Raw genomic sequence first — 21,961 nt, forward strand, 5'->3', positions numbered from 1 at the left:
GATAGAAATTAATCATATATGGAGTTTCTTAGTGGTTAAATGAATTTGAAGAGCTCCCTTTCAGGACAGAAACAAGTTTGAAAGTATGTTCATCATCTGCTTGACATCTCTGTTGCTCTTCTTGTTAGGGAGACTTTTCTCCCTTCTTTGGGGGAGCCACTCAGTGAGTGTGTTTTGTTTTTCAGAAGTTGATCTGCCTCTGAAAAAAGATGGGTTCACCTCAGAAAGTACAACTCTGGAAGCCTTGCTGCGTGGAGAGGGAATAGAGAAAAAAACAGACACTAAAGAGGAAGACACTATACAAGAAATCCAGGTAAAGGAGAGCCCCTGTGCCCTGACAGGGCTGGATTTTACAATTTGTCTCAAAGTCTAGCAGTCCTTTGTTCTGTGGCAGAACAGTTGTTAATAGTTGTGTCATTCTGCTGCCAAAATGTTATCAAACCTTTGTGCTACACTGTGATGGTCAAAATGATGTCAGTATCTCACATGCTGCTCTTGTCACAAGATCTTTGTTGTTTGACTGTGTTCTGCACAGGTCATGTGTTGGAAATTTTTTTGCAGCACTATGAGATAACTGCATAAAAAACTGAAAATCTGATGTGGATCCAAACTATAAAATGAATTTCAATGGTTCATATTTAAAGGAAGTTTCATGGACTTCAATTTGGATTCACATCTGCTGTAGACTAAAACATGTCATTGCCTTGCCTGTTTTGGTTTTTTGTGTTTATTTGTTTGTTTTTAATAATAGGTAGCCTTCTGGAGGTATACAAGAAAAACAAATAACTTAGAAATTGTACTCTTAAATATCTCAATTATTATTAGTGACGCAGTGTGAGAAATATTGCCTCTTCACCTGCATTTTGGTTTGAAAATTGTCAAGATTCCATTTCATCCTTCAACAATTAAAAGCCAAAACACAGTTGTAGGTCTGTTATAGAAGGAATTAAGCTAATGTAAAGCATTCTTGTGTAAGTCCATGTCACTTTTAAAATATCTTAAATCACTAGGATAGTGGGCCTTTCCCACAGCAGCACATCTTTTGTGATGCTTCAACAACATTTTGCCATGAGTATTTCTAGGGATTTTTAGTGAGAGTTATTAGCAATGTGTCAAACTTGGTAATTTTGGGTGGGATACAAAATGTTGCATCTATACCTAGAAGTAGTGAAAATTTGAGGGTTCAGTCCCATGCCAAATGAAGCAGAAAAATGTATCTGTATTACCTGGAGTTTAGTTCTACTGCTCTATTTGTTAGAAATTGTACACAGGTAAGGGCAGCACAATGGGGTCTCCCATTCCCAGTTGCACAGGTAAAAGAGCACAATCAAAGAGGAAGCATGACATGCTTATGGATTGAGGACATGCTTGGCATGAGCCCTGCTCTATGTTTGCTTCTTCAGTAGTATATCAAGGTCTGTTAAGCTGAGAACTCTCACTAAAGGTCTGTTTTTACCTGCTTCCAAGGCCACAAGAAGTCAGGGTGCAGCATCCTTATGAAATTGACAAGTGAGTTTGAATGTTACTGTGTGATCAGAGCTCCCAAATTATCCCCAGCAGCAGTCTGAGGAAAGAGACCTCAGAGAAGGTGAACTAACATAAATCCAGGCATTGCAAAGCAGGGAGGGGTTGCAAGAAAACAGAACATATTTTCAGCTAAACTGCTGTGGCTGTAACCTGTCACCTGGATGCTAGTTTCATCAGAACACATGCAAAAGGCATGCCTTGCTGCTTTACTTTATGCAAACACATCTTATCTGCATTCAGACTGTAAAACAATGATTGCCAAAGCCTTCACTAGTAGGCAGCTTTCAGTGTGTATTTTGGCAGCTAGACTGTACCAGATCAAAATCACAATCAGTGCCTTTATCGGTATGACAAATAAGAGAATGCAAATCTCTCTTTTGTTCCTTTGCATTCTTGTCTGTGCTGTAACTCTAAAGGGCCCAGCCTCAATGGTGGTGAGAGTGAACAGGTGAGATAAACATAGTTCCCACCTCAGTCCCAGCCACTTGCCACCCTCCCAAATTCCCAGTATCTGTCAGGAGAAGACAACTTGGTGCTTGGCTGCACCAAAGTATATAGGGCTGGGAAACTGTTTTAGAAAGACATAATAGGAAAAGTTACTCTGCTAAAATATGTAAGGGCTCCCCATGCTAAACAGATGCAGTCACTGGGACCTGCTGTACAGTTGGTATGTAACAGGATTGATGATTTTGCCCTACAGTAAATTTGTGTTGAATGTGTCTTTCCCTTGTTAGATGGAAAAGAGTTAGAGCAGCCTTCTGACCATGCAGCAGAAAGATTATGGTCCTTCTATCAAGGATTAAAGTAACTACTCTGGCAGTGTCACAAAATTCACACTTGGTTACATATTATCTCTTTCCTAAATTGATTCTTCAATTTTAAAGGAAGAAAGTAGTTTGTAATACTTCTATTAACTCTTGTGTAGTATTGTTGTTGTAAATGAGCTTCTTTCCTTCCCGCATACGATGTAGTTGCACCTGTTTTGTTGGAGGTTTTTTGAGACACTATAAGATATGAAGCAATATAAAAATACAAACTCATATCAGTGTTTGCTTATTTTCTTGCATACATGCTTATATTTCTTACAGTCTTCTCATGTACAACATTTTTCAAGCACTTGCATCCCAAGATGAAGTCAATTAATGTACACAGTTGTATGAGTTTTGAAGAAACATTTTATGTATGCAGAAGTGGAACTTGTTTAACTTTTACGCCCTCTAGTCTTTAGTATGTCCATTAATAAGTGAAATTGTATTTCATGAGGGTCAGAGCTCATTAATAGCCACCTGATACTCAAAAATAGAAGGAGCAAAATTAAATGAAGACTTGATCCTTGTCATGTGCTACAACTTGTTTGTAATGCACTGACCAGTAATAGTCTTAGAAGTTTAACTGATAAAATAAGAATAAACTTTTGTAACTGGTCTTCTAAATACAGACTTTTTGATATGTGAAATTTCTGTTGTATTCTTTCCTACAAATTCAGAATTTGGTGCTTGAGGTATGTGGAAAGGAGAGAAAGAAGCTGATTTGCTTCTGTTCCCCCTTTGCTGGCTCTCAAATAGCTTTTAAGTAGAAATTAGAGAGAAGGGACAAATACAATAAGACTGAAGAACATTCTTGTCAGTTTAATGTCATTATTTGAATCTGCATCGTGGCTGTAATTTAAATGACTGTCGGGATGGCAAAGGTAAGTTAGTGATTTCAGATTAAGGTTAGTTAGTGATTCCTTGCAAAATGGCACAGCATCATAAATGGCAGGAGTGGCTGGGGCAAATTTCTCAGTTTCTAGCAGACATGGCAAGGACTGAGGCAATTTCAATGGGACTTCTTCCCACATTAGTGTTGTGATGATTTGTCTGGCCTTTTTTCATGTGATGTCTGACTTGTGCATGTTTTTATGCAGGACAGCCAGCCTGTGTTTGGTTTTGTAGAGGTTGCATTTCAAAAGATCAAGTTAAAAGATTGAAATTGCCTGGCCCAGGCATCTCACAGTTATGTGAGCTGATGAAATGTTGTTCCTAATAAATAATTAGTTGAATGCATTATTGCTGTTAATGCTGTTAACCTCAACAAGACCTGTAATTCCTCAGCATTCTCATGCAACAAACTTTCTGCTTCCAGATTGGAGTTGTACCTGTAGTGCGAGCCTGAAAAACATGGCTTTCTAGATCCATTCTGGAATATATAGAGGAATTTTCTCTATTTTTATTGAAGAAAGAAGATTGTGAGCTACCAAGAAGAAAACCACTGTTTTTGTATTCCTGAGTGCACGCTCAACATTAGAAGAAAACAAAACAATTTAAATTGCAACAAATGAAAATAAAAAACTCAGGCAAACAAATTTTCAGACAGGGCCTGCAGTTATGCATACTAATATTTGTGTTGTCTTGGAATGTTGGTGTTCAGTGATGCCAGTATTTTTTCTTAGGAACCTTTTTATCACAGTTGACTGATATCAGTAGTATTTTTTTAGTAGGAATTCCCTGGAGACATTAGGGTGGAAAAGAGAGCAAATTTTGCTTTGGTAGAGAGAAGTAGGGGTTTGGGATCTGATTTGAGTTTATGTCACCTGCAATAACCCAAAGTCACTGTGGTGAAGAGCAGTAGTTGGTTGCATATGTCTTCCTTTTTTCTTCTAACCATTTCTGTTTATTGTTCAACCACAGAGGGTTTTAGAAAATGATGAAAATGCAGATGAAGTGAATGAGGAAGAAGACTTGGAAGAAGATATTCCAAAACGAAAGAACAGGCCTAGAGGACGGGTAAGTGGAAAGTTTATTGGAAGGGAAGGAAGCAAACCATTTCTTTCTAGTGTACATTTCTTTTGTATGTTATGTATACAAAGTATTTATCCATGAATATATGATAGTGATAACACCATAGGTAATTTTCAGTCATATGTAATAGATTTTTTAATATTTTTTAAGTTTATTTTTGTGAATTTCTGTGAAACAAAATAACTATTTTGAGAGTAAAAATTTTGGGGAAATTTATTTTAATAGTGTATTTACAATTGTAATGTAAACTGTAATAACTATGATGACATCCTGCTATTACAATGCTCCTTAAGAAACCATTTACTTATTACAGAAAAGCAGCAAATTCAGTCATGACAGCCAAAAATCTATTAATAAAAGTAACTTGAACTGTGTTAATAAGTTTTGCAGCTTTCTCCAGGGTAGCATTTTGTGGCTGACGCTGGCTCTCTTGAGCCCGTGGCAAATCTTCCATTTGCTTGAAAAGGGCAATATTTTATCCTTAGGGCACTCTGTGTCCCTTCTCTTACCCTTATGTCTTCACAATTCATCAGGGTACCAGTTAAGTAATGAGGCCGAGATTTTAAACTTGGAATCAACATTTTTAATTGTGGGCCCGTAAGCTAGGCATCTAAATAAACGTGAACACAAGTCTCAGAAGTTTTGAGCATTTCATCTTTCTTTGGCTCCAGTGAATGCTGCAGGGGCACAGGAGCTCTAGAAGTACCTTTTGATGTGTTTATAGAAGTCAAGCAAGAAGGGCCACATTTTAGGCCAAATGAGCAGAATATAATAGTTTTGAATAAGAGACATGAAACCACATTGAATACTTGCAATGTACTTATGCATCAGACCCTCTCATTTGGTTTCTTCTTTGGTTGTTGTGTTGTTTCAGTTTTCTGCTCCTCTTTATTTTGGAGCTTAAGTCCTTTAATATAAGATCAAAGCAGTTTAATAATTGGATAAGTATATATTTCACCTTCCTTATTCTCAAAATCACCTGAACCAGTTTCTTTCTTTCTTTCTTTCTTAGCCAAAGACACCCACCTGGAAAAAAATTTTCCAGAAAAATGTAAGTTTCAGAAAATTTGTATGAACCAGTAACCAAACCCAGGAGATAGAATCAATACATGCATATAAGCTTGACTGTAGTAATCAACTAATATTCCAGGCTAACAACTCTTTTCTAATAAGTTGCTCTCACGTAAATTGCACATGCTGGTTAGGGTGAGTGAAAGGGAGTGAATAGATAGAAGAGATATACTGCTCAGGAGAAGGGGATTTGGTGTATTCATATGTTCCAGACCTATATAAACTGAAGTTAGTGTTACGTGCCAGATTTTGCTTTCCTGTTCAGGAAAATGCTACTGAATTTTTTCTCTGTTACTGTAAGGAAAGGAGTTGGAGGGTACTAGATGTCCCATTCATTTTGAAGCATGCATTTATGTTTTATTTTCTGCCCTAGAACTTGTCTCATATTAAGTAAAGGAGCAACAGGATTGCTTGCTTTTTTCTTGCAACTAACTCCTGCTCTGCTAGTGCCCTGGCTTCTTTCAGTGCAAAAAAGAGAAGTCTGAATAATGCCAAATACGTCAAGCAATTTTTAGTTTTATTTGATGGCATCAATAACCAAAGCAAAATGTGGTAGAAATTAGGATTTCAAAATTAGGGCCAGGTTATCTAGCTGTTGAAAACTGGTAAGCTGGAATTGCATCTGGTCACGAGTACTTTGCCAGTTTTCTAAAGGGAGCCCTTTTCTAGCATGACCCAGTATAGGAGATTGAGGCTAAGGATTTAAAATTAGGGGACATGAAACCTGGGCAGTTCTTTGTTTCTGGGAAGGACTTGGTTAGGGTATTTTTAGAGTGCAGAAGAGGGGAAGCATAGGAAACAAGATCCTGTGGAGCATGACCTTTGGGGTTTCAGAGGAGTGAGAAGGACTAAGAGCATAAATGCAGGATTAATGCAAAGGAATTACTGCTCTGGACTCTCCAAATTGCACATGCCCCTTCCTTTCCCTGCAGCATGATTTTATTTTTAATCCTGGACTCTCCATCTGTCTTTTTGGCTACTCTCTCTGGTTGCTTCAAGGCTGCTGGGCCATGGCTCCAGGTTTCACATGTCAAGTCTTGTAGTCTTTGCTGCATCCTGTCAGGAGAATAAAGGCGGCTGTGGATGACTGAATTCAACAGCCTGGAGCACAGACAGTGAGCATGGGGCATTCAGTTTAGTGCCTCTGGGGCAGCTGCTTGGTTTCCTTTCTCCTCAAGGTTAGCCCTGAAATCACAGGGGCTTAGGAAAGACACTGAAGGCTGAAGAGGTAGATCTACAGAAGGAGATTTTTTATGTCTTTACTGGACAGGGTCAATGTGGTAGGAGCTGGGCAGGGTAGTTTGCTAGGAGATATGAGATGGATGCAGATGCACCTGTACAGATTGTCTGCTCATCAGCTGGATATCCCATGAGACAGTTTCAAAAGCATCATTTAGGAACCCAAGTCCCATTGAAAGTCATTGATTTGAAAAATCTTCCCCTCTGTGTTCATTGCATGAAAAAGTGTATCTGACATATGGTCACGCCATGAATGCTGTGCCCCAGCATTTCTGTAGAGAGCAGTTTGAAAGGAAACAGCTGGCTTTAAGACTAGCAGAATTCTGAGCAACAAACCTTACATTAGTATCATATTCTGAAACATACCTGTGTAAAAATAGTACTTTCTTACTCAACAGGTATGTTCCTTGTGTGTCAATAGAGTCAGAGCTACTGACTAGTGACAAATATAAGACTTTACATCTTATTCATAGCCCTGAAAAACCAATGCAACTGGTAAAATAGGGAAACTAGATCCTAATCCGGGTACCAGAGAAATATTTATAAGGGCCAATCACTTGTCTGTGTGAAGACTCCCTGATGAGTTGAGGGTTGTGGAGGAGCTGCCATGGACTGAAATTCAGCTTGCAGCACATTTAGCAGTGAGGGAAGAAAAGAACTAGCCTGGGATTGATTTCATTTCCCAGAGGGGGTTTAAAGAGCTAGCAGTCAGAGAGAAAATAGTGCAGACTAGTAAGATGATTTTGTGTGATAGAGTCAGTAAAAAAGCTTCCACCAAACAATTGTTGCTGAGACCATTTCTGGGGTGAAACTACTTTTCAGTTCACCCTTACAAATCTTGCTCTGCACATGTGTGCTGGACTGCACAGAGGTCTTTGCAGAAGGCAGAGTTATCCTTGTCATATGTAATAGTATTTACCCCATCCAGATAGCTGCAAATCCATGTCTTTCCTTTGGGACTGTGTTAAGAGTTAGGCCTGAGCAATCCCAGGGAAATAACATGTGAAGTTTTTATATATCCCTGTTTTGACAGACTTTGTCAGGCCAGTGTAAAACTGTTTCTTATTACTTCTCTTTAGATATCCAATGGAACACAATTCTAAATAGTGCTAGTTCTGTTTCAAGCTCATAGAAGAGGGATGGAGTTTCTATGGCCCCTTTATGTCTGGGGGCAAATATTCTCAGGATTTCTACACCTTCTTCAGCTTTACCTAACAAAGCTCTGTCCCTTTCTTTTTTTCACATGCAAAGGCTTGCAGGATTTGAGTCAGGTGGCCTTGTCTAGTGTGAGAAATATGAACAGTTTAATTAGAGGAGCAGCAGAAGCAGTTCTATCATTTTTCCCAGGAATAGAGTAACTAGCAGAATTAATAAAGGACTATTTAGCCATCCACCTGTGATCACTTCCTCAAACAAAGATCATGTCTAAAATTATTGTCATTTACAGACTGTACATTACATACTGTAGATTATACACTGTACATTAGTGAACATGAAAGAATTGAAGGCCTTGGCTCAGTTCCTAGTTCCACATCACAACTCCAGCACTGGATATGAGCTGTTCCCTTGTTGGCATCTCAGCTGAGAAGGGTCAGGATTAAGTAGGTTTGATGCTGAATTCACTTGCACACCTGGAGTTCAAGACAGAGTACTCTGTGCTGTGAAGAAACAAAGTTTTTCAGTTTCTATAGCTGCCAATTTGGTCCATTTTAGGAACACGGACTGCAGAGAGACCTTTCTGGGTAATTTCTGTTATTGTAGGTAGCCACATTATCTAATCTTTTCCACTAACTGACCAAAGCTCCATTTTATAATTAGCCATAGTATCTTTGCCCCAGAAGGCAATTTCAAAACTCTGCTTTTCAGCTAGAAAACAAAACATAACAACACAAACAATGCCACTTTGAAAGGAAAAGAAGGAAGGAAATAATTTGACCTCTTTGACCTCTCTTTTAACTGGGGCCTGTTTTCTGGCTGATTTAATGTTTGTATATATCCTTCAACACATGTTTATCTTTTCATTCATTCATATTCAGTTCAGCAAGGTATTTGAGCATCTTCAGAAATGAATGTGTGACAATACTGGACTGAATATGTGCTGGCAGTGACCTACTGCTATGGATGAACAGTTTGAGCTAGCTGTGGAGAGGATCTCCATTGCATTACAAGGTCCATTAACATAGTGCACATCTTAGGAGATGAAGGGTCAAGGCCACTTTGAGAAACATGTATGGAAGCTGAGGATTTGTTTAGTTTATACTGCACATCTTTCAGAGGAGGGTGTGGGTGCAAGGAGGCCCGAGGGGTGATGGAATAATGATAACACTCCTCTTGTTCTTGCAGGCTCGGGGATCTGGAGGTGGCAGGAGACGGAATGATGCTGCCTCCCAGGATGATCATGACAAACCCTATGTTTGTGACAGTAAGTAGCAACCAGACAGCTTATTCTGCTTCCAGCCTGGTCCTACCAGCTCAGTGCACTCAGGGCTTCATATATTACAGCAAAATATTCTGCTGCTCTCTGACTTGCATGTTTGCGACCTGCTGCTGATGCTCTTGGTGTTTTTGCATGAAGGAAATAAAATTAAGTTCTCGGCAAAACTCCACTTTGCTTTGCCCTTTAATAAATCATCTCTTATATTTTCTTTCTCTTTTTCTGGCTTCTCTGCCTTTTGTCTCCTTTCCCTCTATGTAAGTTTCACCCTCTATTTCTTTCTCTATTTCAGATAGTTACAAACAAAAGCATAACTCAAAAATCTCCGACAAAGGTACTTCACCCTTGTTGTGTCTCTTGATATATTTGGTGATTCTCTTCCCTTCAGTCCTTTTAAAATCTCACTGGGCTAAATTCTGAAGGTCTTATTCCTCAGCAGAAGGCAGTCTTGTGGCATCATCAAAAGCTGAGCCTTTCTAAGAAGCAAATCATATCTTGAATGCTTTGTTTTGATACATATTCCCTTTGAATGCAGCCCTACTGTTTGGCATCTTGAAGTTGGACTGCAGATGAAGCAAGGCATTGTCTGAACAGAAAAATTATACTAGAGCCTAGTGTCAACACTGAAGGAGGGTACCAGAGTCTTAGTATGAGTGAGGAGTCCAATATCTGTTACACAGTGGTTTGGGTTTGTTTTTTTTTGCAGTCTAGTTCTTGATGCCTTTCTTCTTCTTTGATATTCTTTTTTGGTTCACTGTGTCATTTCTGTGAAGGGCACTTATCTTGCCCACATGTACTTGAGACATCCCATCTTAAGGCTTACTCTAGTGTGTACATCCAATTGTACTTTGTGCTACCAGGTGCCTTCTAGCCTGTAAGAAAATAACCTAAAAAAAGTTAATAAAAGTGGAAGAATAGCAGATCTTCATTTCTGTGATCCAAAACAGGTGGTTTGAGGACAACTAGAACCCCCTTTTTTATTATTTGCCTATCTTGCAAAGTAACTGACCTTAAAAGAATAACCCTTGCAATAGGTAATCTATGGAGCTATTTTCTGCTGACTTTTAAAAATGTGAGGAAATAAGGAGCATGCATGGTGAATAAGAACTATATTCCATGTGATTAAATCATATTCTTGTATGGTGAGACCAGGTGAGACCAGAAAGGGAAAGACTTGCATATGAATGGGACATGACATGTGACAAAAACATGGTCAAGGAGGAAGAGCCCTTTCTGTTATGAAGACTCAGAGGACTTATGCTGTGGTTAAATAGCAGTCCTAGTGCACTGGAAGAACTAAAATGTGTCTTCTAAGACTTCCATGAGAACCCAAGATGTATCTTGCTGAAATCCACAGTTTTCCTTTGCTGGTATATGGATATCTTTCTTTATCTCTTTTCTGGAACATCCTTTGAAATCCAAGGACACTTGTCAGTGGTAGTAATTTTGAATGTAAAGACTCTTTATTGTCTGATCCTGCATTGTTTCTGGATTTCACCAAGAACTCACAACATGCATAGTAGTGATTTGGACAGAGTAGATTAAACATTGAAGATATCAAAGCAGGCTGCAGAAATCTGGCCTGAAGTCAAGACTCTCATACGTTCTTGTATTGATGGAATTTTCCTTGGCTTACATTTTGGAGCATAAATTTTGTGTTTTGTGTTGGAAATATCAACTTTCCTATTTCATTTGGCAGACACCTTTCACTTTTAGGAATCTTACATTTACAGGTGAGTCATAAGGAATTTTGGACTTTGTACAGTGACTTCTCCTTTTCCATTGTAGATAGCTGATAAAAGGGTTATATGACAGCAGAACTCTTTTACCTGAGTTTAGAGCAGAAAGTAAGAACTGTCCCAGTTGTATTGTCATCATCCTGAAGTATATCCTGCCCTTGTTAAATTTATATACAAACATGACATACAATTAATTATGAGTAATTGACCTATTATCTGCTTGGGTGGATTTCTCAGATTAATTTTTTTCTTTGAAATAATTTGATTAATATTTTTATAGCTGAAACTCAATCTAATTGTGGTAGGTTAGAAACTGGTTTGCAGTACTCCTTGTGCAGATGTTTTGGGCAGATAAGTTTTTTTACATGGAAACATGCAGGTGAAACACAGTGTATGTATTTCCTGTTTGGGAAAGCATTATTCCCTCAATCACATTATTGGTATAGATAATCAGCTTAATGGGCAAACAGTTTGCTTTTTCTGTAGTTTATTTAATTTGCCTCCAGGTTGCTTTTTCTGCAAGTATTCTGATATTTGAGTTTTGAAAATGATCACAGAGAAGAAAGCTAAACCACAGTTAAACCAAATTAATTTTCTTATAAAAACTGCATGGGCACAAAAAATGATTTGTAGTCAAAAACTACTTTGCTTTTTTATCATATTTACACATTCATATTTATGGGAAGCAAGAATATATCAACACATTTCATCAGTTATAAAAAGGTTTTAGGAAAAAAACTAGGCTGTGTGTCAGTAAGATGATGCAAGAATGATGTCCAGCTGGCACTGCCCCTCGTGTTGGAAAATGTCAAAAGCAATGTCACCTCTGAAAAGATCTGCCTTTTTCTGTGAGGCATTCAGATGTACACCAGTATTAAACTTGGTCCCAATATTAACACTAACTGTAAATGTGCCATTTCTATGTGGTGAAGTTTTCAAAGCTCAAAATATTTTGTCCTCCTGTGCTTTTAAGAAGAGGTGGTTGGATGCCTGTTTTGTGGAATGAAATATTCTGAAATACTTCAGCTGGTTTTATTGAGCACATACTGTAGTAGAAGTTCAGAATAAAATTACAAAAGCATCAATAAAATTGCTAGGATAATAATGAAATACATTTTTTTGTCACATCACCAAGTAGAAAACTTAGTGGTAAGATTTTCAAGCAGTTGTAGTGGATAGTGTTGTGCCTTGAGTTCCCTTGGGATAGCTTTGATAACAGCAGTGGCAGGGATGCCTGGTGGGAGATGGGTGTAAACTGCAAAGGGTAACATAGCCAAATGGCTCAGCAGCTGTATGAGAGCAGTCCCAAATGCAGCTTGAGCACCTGGCTAGGAGAGGCAGCAGGTGCCTCAAAGAGTGGAAAGTAGGGCTTGAAAAGCAAAGCAAAGCCTCTGATGTCAAGCAAGTGGAAGGTAAACCACCACTACTGTTCATGATAAACAGAGCATGTGATTTTTAAAGGTGAGACAGAGTGAATGAATGAATGAATGAATGAATGAATGAATGCATGAATGAATGAATGAATACCTACATGTTTAATAAGAATTGATTTTATGTTACTGTCAAATATTCAGCTGGGGAACCATTATTTCCACTGAGCAGTCTTCTACTACTTTAATATTATTTTTTATATATTATATACTGCTTTTTAAAAAAATCAACCTTCTCTGAAGTTTTATCTAGAAACTTGTATTCTGGTTTAAAATTTAATTATACTGATTTGCAGTCTGTTGTAGCACTTGATTTCCATGACTTCAAATGTCTACTTTCTTTAGCCAGAAAAGTTAGTCTGTGCTGAATCACTGCAAGTTATTAACTTTCCTACTGTCCCTCCTCACTTTTATGCTTTCATTCTTCTCAAATTCCCATGGAGACATGGGACCATGTACATGATTTCACCTTTGAATTCTGTCTCTGTCTATGGAAGATTACCCTAAAAGAAATTATTTCTTTATTTTCCTTTTACCAATATGTTCTCATGTCCTTTCAGTTTTATTCCCATATAAACTCCTACTTTAGCATAGGAACTTATATATCTACCATATCCTTTTTTTGTTGTCCCTCTGAGACTGAAATGCACATTAGATCCATTCCTTGTGCAAAATGAGTGGTGACTGAAACCTTCTTAGGATTCTGATGGATCAGTTACTAATGCAATGTTGTATGTACTCAGAGACACTGATCTTGTAGTATTTTGCAGAAGCTGATTCTTTTGTCAAGAATTTCATTTTAAGGTTTCTCTAGTTATTTAACCTACATTTTCTCTGCTGAAGTCCAAGACTAGCAGTCCATGCATTGTTTTCAAGGGATAACAATGTCTTCTATGTCTGTGAACAGTTACTGAGACTTCTTTCAGATGTTTTCTTCAGCTTTTTTACTAAGCTTGTTTCTTTCATTTGGAAAAACTCCAAAGGACCTTTTAAAATTAGTAGTGGCCAGAACAAAGTTAAATGTGCTGTTCTGAGGATAGAAGTATTTCTGAAGATGAGTGGTTGATAGATTTACGTGTACTTACAATTACTTTTAGAAACTGAATTCATGCAACTTGATCTGTTGTGTATCCATGAGAGGCACAGGGATGACTGACCTAACAGGTTATTTAGTAATCATCTGGTATTATCCTTTCTAGTGAATCTCTAAGTAGATAAGCAGCAAGATCTAGAATAAGATGCTTGTTCAGATGAACTCAACAAACAACTCTCCCATCATAGCTGCTATTCTTGGCATCCATTGACTATATTATTGGTAGAAAAGACAAGATTAGATAGGTAAGAACATTAATTTTTTTTTTTTTTAAACACTGAATAACAGATGTGAAATAGAGCACATGGTAAGAGGGGAACAGAGTTGACTCTGTCAGTTGAACATTTTCTGCTCATGTGGGATAATTGTTGTCTCTTTTGCCCTGGCTAGCAAGCCATTTATTGAAATGTGCATTGCTGTATTGTTGAGCAGTGTATGTTTTGCACTGGGGTTCAAAGTTATTGTGATCTTAATAGAGCAGGTAGATTCTGGGACCTGTCCTCTGGGGACAGTGAAACAAGGACTATTTATCTCCCTATTCTACTTGCAGAAAATTCCCTATGGAAGAGTTTACTAAATAGCTGCTCTCATACTGCACATGTATAGTTGACAGTACTGATCAAAGAGGGATGAATGTAAAGTCTTTCTATCAGCAGAGGTCAACATGCACTGTTAATGTTTGAGATCTCTAGATGTGCCAGAGTCTGTACACAACGGTAACATGGGAGAATATAATGCCAAACCAGTGTAAAACAAGGACAGGTTTATTGCTTGCCTTTTTTTGGGGTGTTTGATTTTTTATTTTTTAATTTTTTTAATTTTTGTTGTAGTGTTTTAGGGTTTTTGGGGTTTTTTTTTATGTGGAGTAAATGGTAGGACAGGAAGATAACTTTGAGAAATGACTGCTGCCAGAAGTTAACTCAAGATTTAGTACTTGACACAGCACAGCTGAGAAGAAAGAGCAGGAGGCAACAGAGAAATGCAGAGAAAGACAACAAGGGGGACAAAATTCAGTGGCCAAAAAAAAAAAAAAAGGCAGCATGTACTCCTCCAGTTTCCTGTTTCCACTAAAAACATGGATTGTTTCCTTCTGTCTCATACTGGTGACAGATTGTGCAAAATGTATGTGGAGAGCTGGCTGGAACACAGCTCACAGGCTGCCAAGGACCAAATGTGTAACTATTTCAAAATGACAGCAACACAGCCATTAGATATTTGATGAGGAACTCTTTTAAGTCATAGGTTTCAAATCCCCTTTTTAACAGGGAAAGTATTTTATATTAATTTACTCATTGAGAAATATAAACAGAGTGATAATTTGGTTACCCAAAGAATTGCAGGGTGCTACAGCCCAGAACTTAGAAGAGAGCTCTCTTTTATGAAACACTCTCTGCTTGCAATTATACTGTTTTCATATATCTTCATATCAGTCTTCAAATTTGAGGGAAAGTAAGGTTCATCATAGGAGACTGGTGGCTTCATAAAGAAATCTGTCCTTCTTCCCCATTTGTGACATTTGGTCCGCACTGCTGTATTACTGCTTACTTACACAGCTTGTTCCTAAGGCAGCATTCACATCAGGTCATAGCAAAAATATAATCTTTTGAACGCAGGAGGAATTGGAGTGGGTTATATTCTACAGACTCCCACTGTTTTTTTAGAGTTTGGCTACGTAATTGAAGATCAAGTCAGCTTCCCAGTGTTGAGATTCAGGATGAAATCTACCACATGCAAGGATGATGAGCCTATCCAGCAAGGAAAATTGAAGATAAAAAAGTCAAAGCTGCTGAAAGGAAGGCCACTGGACAAAGTTTATGAAAGGCACACTCCCACTTGCTATGTGTGAGCTGCATAGTTTAAAAAACTAATTAACAGTGTGCATTTCAGACTGGGAGAACCAGTTCTCATTATGCTTTTGTCAGGTCTAAGAATGAGAAAGATGTGGTGTAAGCACTGCCGTGGATGTTGGAACTCATGGATTCCAGTCCTGGTAATGAAAAAAGATCACTGTGTAGGCAATTCAGCCCCTCTGTGGTTCTCTTTTTTGAGAAATGAAATGAGAATAGTATTTCCCACTCAGAAATGTGGAGGAAGATTAATTAATGTTTGAAAAGTCAGTCTGCAGTGGGAAGAGTTATGTAAGAGCTAAGTGTTTATTAATGATCACCCTTTTATAGAAACTACTTCTTAGCAAAGTGATACGGTAGATTAAGAAAATGTGCTCTTACCTGGAAAATAAGAGATTAGGGTGAACTCAGGAAGATTCAATCTGTTGAAGAAACCATGAAGTTCTGATTTAGCTTTCATTCTAGCAAAGTCTCACTCAAGCCAATGGTTCTTTTGCCTGACTAATATCATGACCCTTTCCCCCCTGCAAAAGTCTAATTTGTTTGAGGAACATGAAATCTCTGCAGTTTCAATTCAAGGCATTGCTCGGGACTCTTTTCATGACATAAAGTAAATTTGAAAAATGGAAAAATTTAGACACCAAGAACAAAGGCTGCTGGAACTGCAAATCTTCGGTCCTACAAAGGATCTGCTAGAACAATGTAAACCAAGCTAATTTGCCTCAGCTTTGGTTATAAAGTCCCCCAAATCAATTTCTCACAAGGCATGCCTGAGACTGCTGTCACCCTTGAAGGCAGCCTGGAAGTCCTCACAATGGATTCAGCTGCAGAACTACTACTGCTTCAGCTTATATTGATACTTGCTTTTTCCTGATCAGCTGATACTTTTTTTGCCGAAGAAGGAGGAGTCTGCAGATCCATCTGATTTCCTCTGTCATCTTTAACTCTGTAACTAAAATCCCTGCAGGATCCAGTAAGGAAAACACCACAGTTTTGGGACTTGCTGCTGGGAATGCAATTTTCCTTTTGTGCATTGATCACCTGATAGTGCTCTGGAAATAATTTCACAGAAGTTTTTGAGCAGTATTGGTAATTCATAGCAATATAATTTTTTTTTTAAACGTTCTTCTTCAGACACATAAAAGTAAGTGGGATAGAGTAGGATACTTGAAGAGCCGATCCAGCTCATCTAGCAGATGGTCAATCTGTTAGAAATGTAAATCTCTTTCTCCATTCTAAGGAATGCTGCAACATTTATGTAATTAGAGGAGGTTACCATTCTGAAAGAATTAAGCAGTGAGCTCTCTCTGGGTTGATGATTACTTAAGTATTATGCTTTTCTACTATTCGATAAATGGGGAAAATCATACAGAACTGCCAATATCTTGTTTTGACTCTTGTTCAGCATCTGTTCTACTGCTTGTCCTTTGCCCTGCAGGACCACAGAGAAGGAGAAGTAGTTTCCCTCTCCAGAATGCACTGGAAGAAAACAAGGATGGTACTAGAAGAAGGGAGACTGAACTGATGTTTTGTGGAGAGCATGCATCTAGCAACAGTCTAGTTCTTGAAAATATCTGGCAATGGAGTTAGGTTTACATAGAAAAAATGAAGGCAGATGTTTCAAAGAATGGATGTGCATATCTGTATGAGTATATTTCTTTCAATATTCCCTCTTCCCTCCTGCAGGAGGTCTCATTTCTAAATCAAGGCCATTCAAAGCCTTCAAAAATCTGTGACTGAGGACAGGACATATTGCACTTCAAAGAAACTTCTTGTTATGATGACTCTGTGATCATCACCTTGCACAATGAAGAAAACTGGGATAAAAGTGTCTAATATTCCAGATCACTCATCCATATCATGAGCTTGATTTACATGTTTCTAATAAAGAAAAGCATTTTCCTTGAGGGAGTTTGTAAATCAGTTAGAAGAGATTATGAATGAAATATATTATTGTAATAGGCTTTTATTTTAAAAATGTTTTATAATCTGTTCCAAAATGTGGAACGTCAGTTGGTGTTTTCTAAGTAGTAGCAGAAAGGGATAAAATGTTAAGTTTTATTTATATGTAAATGAATAAATGGGATGAGGGATTTTTGTTTGTTTGTTTTAATTTTTAAAAAAATTATTTGTAGAGTCTTTGACATTCCCAGATTCAGGTGTGTGGAGAATGGGAAGTAACCATCTGCATATGTTGCAGGGTATATATTGGGGCCAACTTAAGTTTTTAGGAGTGGATGGTCACTTATCCCTTGCAGATCCTTTTCAGAGGGTTCAAAAAACAGATTCTGTTCTCTCTTGTGGCACCATTTCCTTTGGCCTTCTAAGCAAGCTATGCAGGACAGACTGCTGGACATGACATTTATTCCTGTGTGAAATCCTTGAGGTTAATTAAGGTAATAAAGTGACTGAAAATGTCTTCAGGAGTAAAAACGTGCAAGAAGGGCATTAAGCTTTTTGTCTTTGTTTTCTAATATTTTAAAATGGCAGTATTTGTATTTGGTAGAATAAATAGCTGTATAAAAGAAAATGAACATTCAGAGAATGTTTTGAAGATGAAAAAAGATAAATTTTTGAGACAAAAATGTGAATTAAAAACTTTGTAGAAAATTAATTATTATGTAATGAATCTTATGATGTTGCCTGCCCCTTGCTGTAAGCTCCCTGTGAAAGTATAGACCTTTCATCACCCTGAGTTGTTTGATTCTGTCTTTAATATCTCTTAACTTAATTCTAAAATAAATTGAAGTTCAGAACAGGATTCTCTGTCACATTTTGTATTGTTTATTGGGATGCTGAATATGAAGTTTCTCTGGGCAAATCAGTATCACTACCACATGTTTTTTAGCAAGAAACTGTGGATGATTTCCATCTCCTTGTCTTATATGGGAATCTGCAAATAAAGCTATTCATTAACCTTTTAGAGAAAGTATTTTTAAAAATCCCAGCTGTTTCCTTTTTTTCAGGGATCAGTAATGAAGAAAATAATGTCCTTTCTTCTCAGTCTTGTTCCCATTGCCGTACACTGTGCAGCACCACCACTGGAACTGGCATTTCATTTAATTTTATGTGCAGTCTTGTTAGTAATCTCAGCAGAGAGGATTAGGGCTCTGTGATCTGCAGAGACCGAATGTGCATTTGCCTAGGCCTATGGGAAGGACTGCTGGCAGCATGATGGAAGAAAGCTTGTTTGGGGTCCTGCAGCTGCAGGGCTGCCCTCTGTCACCTTTTCACCAGTGCTGGCTGCCAGGTTTTGGGCAGGCACATGGAGGGCGTGGTTCTGCTCTCAGGGGAAAAGGGAGTGTTATTGGAGAGGATGCTGCTGTGGTTGTAGATCACACTGATGTTTCCATTCTCTCTTCCCCTCCCTCTTATCTCCTTTCCATCCAGTCTGTGGCAAGCGTTACAAGAACAGGCCTGGGCTGAGCTACCACTATGCTCACACTCACCTCGCCAGCGAAGAGGGTGATGAAGCCCGTGAGCAGGAGACCCGCTCTTCCCCTGTCCACCGAAATGAAAACCACAAACGTGAGTAGGATTTTCCCTTTGCCTTTGGGATCCTTTGCAGGGGCGTTGCCTCCACCCTGTCCTTGCCTTGGGGAGGCTGGTGTTATTGTCTGGCTCAGTTGTGAGTGCCTGGGACCTGGATGCTTGGAGCTAATCAGTCACAGCTCACAAGGGTGCTGGCTCAGCTAGTCAGAAATTCATTTAAAACCCAGCATTATCTCTGCAGCAAGTCACTTTTCCATTACTGCTCCTGTGGGGAGGAGGTGGCAAGGAGAGGGGGAAAAAGAAGAAATGCCCAACCAGCCCATCATCAAGCAGCCTCCAAGTGGCTCTTAGTAAGGATGTCAAAGAAATACACATCCAGTAGTTTCAGGGGGCTGCCTTCGTTTTGCCCTTAAATAAGAGGTATTTGTCAATGTCTCAGTTTTTCAGTATGAAAAAAACAGCCCCTTTCTCCCTTATACCTTCACCTGCTGCACAAACAGCTTACCCTCAACTTTGTCAAAAGCTGCTTCTTAGTTGCAGTTTGACAAAAGCTTTGAAAACACATCAGTACTGATCTGCAAGGAGGAGAACTGGAACATGAAGGGAGAATGTGCCTCAATTTCCCACACTGGTACAACACTGAAAGAAAGATCTAGGTGGTCTGAATTTTTATGTGATGAATCACATATGCTGGCTTTGAGCCAAAGGTCCATCACCCTATTTGACTGTCTCTTCTGTGCTCCTTAGGCACAGGACAGGAAGTCAAGAAGACTGTGTTCTATTACTGATTTTTCCAAGTCTCTAATCCTTTTTCTCAGTATTCCAGGGTGCAATACTATGTAATGTTTGGAGTGACCGTGAGATTTGTGTAGATACTTTGTTCACTTTCAAAAAGTTCTTTTCTATCAGCATGTGATCTGTGTTATTTTAGTTCAAAGTAATAAAGCAATAAAATGCTTATCAGGAAAAATACACAGGAAAACACTTTCCAATACCTTAAGGACTGCAAGAAATATGGAAATAGGAAAACATTTTCTTTCTAAGCAGTATAATTGATAATTGTCCCCAGGGAGATGTGGGAGGGGGGTTCCTTCCTCCAAAGCATCTGCTACTAGCCACTGTCTGAGCTTGAAGAACTGTTTAGTGTGATCCCATTTGGCAAGCTCTATGTTTCTGTCACTTTTATGCTCTACCTTTTAGTTATTCACATGTTTTGTAGATTCACCGCAAAAGTAATTTTGACTCCTCCAGCTGTTGATAAACTTGAGCTGTCAATGCACTAAGAATGACTGCTTGGGCAGGCATGGGAATGTCAGTATTCAGTCAGTAGCTTCTGTTTACTTAGCATTTACATCAGCTTTGGGGTTGGTTGGTTGGTTGGTTGGTTGGTTTTTTTCCTGTGCATGCAGTAGTCAGTAAAAGTTGCATACCTGAGAAGAATATTGCAAATCTACATTGAATTAATATGATAATGGTCTTGCAATAGATGACCTAAAAAAGAAGGATAGTGTCCTGTGCTCTGAATTCTGCTTGACACAGGTACTAAGTGGTCTCAGTCCTTGTGTCTTTGTGCTTAGGAAATGATAGAAGTTGGCAAGAAGAGGTAGAAAAGCTATGGTAAGGTTAAGAGCAGCTGACTTTGGCCCATGATAAAAAAGGTGCATTCTACACTGTGGAAAAGAGTAGAATGAGAGCAGCTTGGGCTTGTGTTTGTTCCCCCAGAGCATGTGGCAAAGGGGAGCTGTTGATGCACAGATTCACAAGCAGGCAGAAATTTAGAACCACTGAGATAAACTTCTCTGATGCCCAGATTCCTGAGTGGAAAAAATAACCAGCCAGGAGCCAGTGAGGTATGGGCAACAGCATGCAAATGTGCAGATCAGCCTTGGGGAAAGTCCCAGATGCTGGAGGGTAACTGTCCCAAATGGTGAGCTGTCACAGTGGCTGCTTGTTCCTTTTTGCCTGTTTGTTTGCTTACAGCCTTGAGCTCAGATCTTGCATCTTTGCTCTTCCACTTGGCTATATTTAATTTATGCTGCCATTTATCTTCCATGTGAATGCTAATTGTCCACATTGCTAATATGCAGTCATTAAATGGTCCCTTTATACAGGGGGATGGTGGGAGCCAGAGCATCAGATCCTTCCTCTCCCCTAAGAACTGCTAGGCATGTGTCATGAATTAGATTTGACAGGTCTGCAGCATCGTAGGTCTCAAGCTTCAAGAGTCCTCTCTGCATGGGCTTGGGGGGTGGGGTAGGTGGGAGGGAGGGAAGGCAGGCAGGGGGATATTAATCCAAACAGCTAATCTGCAACCCACTGAGCAGGAGGACCAGAGATATGGTGTAGAGTGGGATCTGGTTATTTGCTGAGCAGTGTGTCAGAGATACAAGCAGCCTGATTTAGAAAAGGCAAGGCAAATCAAACCAGCCATTTGGAATTTGTTGTGCCCTGGGAGGTGAACACCAGGTCAGTAAAGTTCAGGCGGGTGGCTGCAGCATGAACTTCCTTCCTTTGTACCCTCTTTGTCTCCTCTACAGCTTCCAGTCCTTGCAGAACCTGCAATAACAGCAGCCCTGGTGATGCAGGAGGGAGCAGGGCTTCTGCAGGATTCAACTATTGATGCCCTAACTGGTGACAGATCAAGACCTGAAAGCTTCATGTCTTTCTGCATATACAGTCCCCTCTATTTCTTGCACAGACCAATTTGAGTAGGTCAGAGAATTACCCAGAGATTGGAAAAGAGATGTAGATAGGAGGAACCTACCTGAAACTGAGAACCATTGAATAGGTGTGCATCAAAGAACTGGGACTGGCCGAAATCCCATGTGTCACCTCCTTGGCACATCTCACTGTCCTTGACTGTGTAGAAGGTTTGTCCATTTTCATCTCTTTACATCTCTCTCTCCCTGTGTTCTTCTTTCTCACATATAGATTACCTGTTGCAGCATGAAAGATAGTTCAGCAGTCAACGCCCTAGCCTGCGTTCTGTTTGAGCTTTAGTGGCTTGCTTTGTATGCTTATCTAGCCCTGTGACACAAATAAATAGCCCTTCCTCAGCGTCTACTCTTGCCTCTGCCTATACAAACATTTATTTCTGACTTACTCCCTGATTTTTTTGCCTGAGTATTGAACTGTGGAAAGGAAATTATAGAAAACTCTTTAAAAAGTCAACTTCCCCTTTCCTCGACTCCACTGGAAAAATAAATGATCCCACACAATTTTCAGACTTCTTCTCTGCTGGCTTTTCCTCTACATGTTGGCACCGAGACCGTGAGATTTGTGAGCCCAGGGTGCATCCAAGCCTGCCAC

The 21,961-nt window shown here is 39.1% G+C and overlaps 1 protein-coding gene across 10 annotated transcripts in view; it reads left to right on the forward strand.

Annotated features, from left to right (window-relative positions):
- DPF3 (double PHD fingers 3) overlaps positions 1 to 21,961 on the forward strand; it is a 189,928-nt gene that overhangs the window by 118,499 nt on the left and 49,468 nt on the right. For 8 of the 10 annotated variants that reach the window (XR_013774667.1, XM_079309466.1, XM_079309469.1 and 5 more), the window contains 5 exons: positions 186 to 313; positions 4,197 to 4,292; positions 5,320 to 5,358; positions 8,961 to 9,039; positions 18,551 to 18,688. Coding sequence is in view for 8 of the 10 variants with exons in the window: in XM_079309466.1 (XP_079165592.1) it covers positions 186 to 313; positions 4,197 to 4,292; positions 5,320 to 5,358; positions 8,961 to 9,039; positions 18,551 to 18,688 (480 nt within the window). In the remaining 2 variants the exon portion in view is untranslated. The remainder of the gene's footprint in view (positions 1 to 185; positions 314 to 4,196; positions 4,293 to 5,319; positions 5,359 to 8,960; positions 9,040 to 18,550; positions 18,689 to 21,961) is intronic. The other 2 variants (XR_013774668.1, XM_079309472.1) reach the window with 1 other exon arrangement.

This window comes from Erithacus rubecula (assembly GCF_903797595.1).
Source record: "Erithacus rubecula genome assembly, chromosome: 6".
Classification (NCBI taxonomy): Eukaryota; Metazoa; Chordata; class Aves; order Passeriformes; family Muscicapidae; genus Erithacus; species Erithacus rubecula.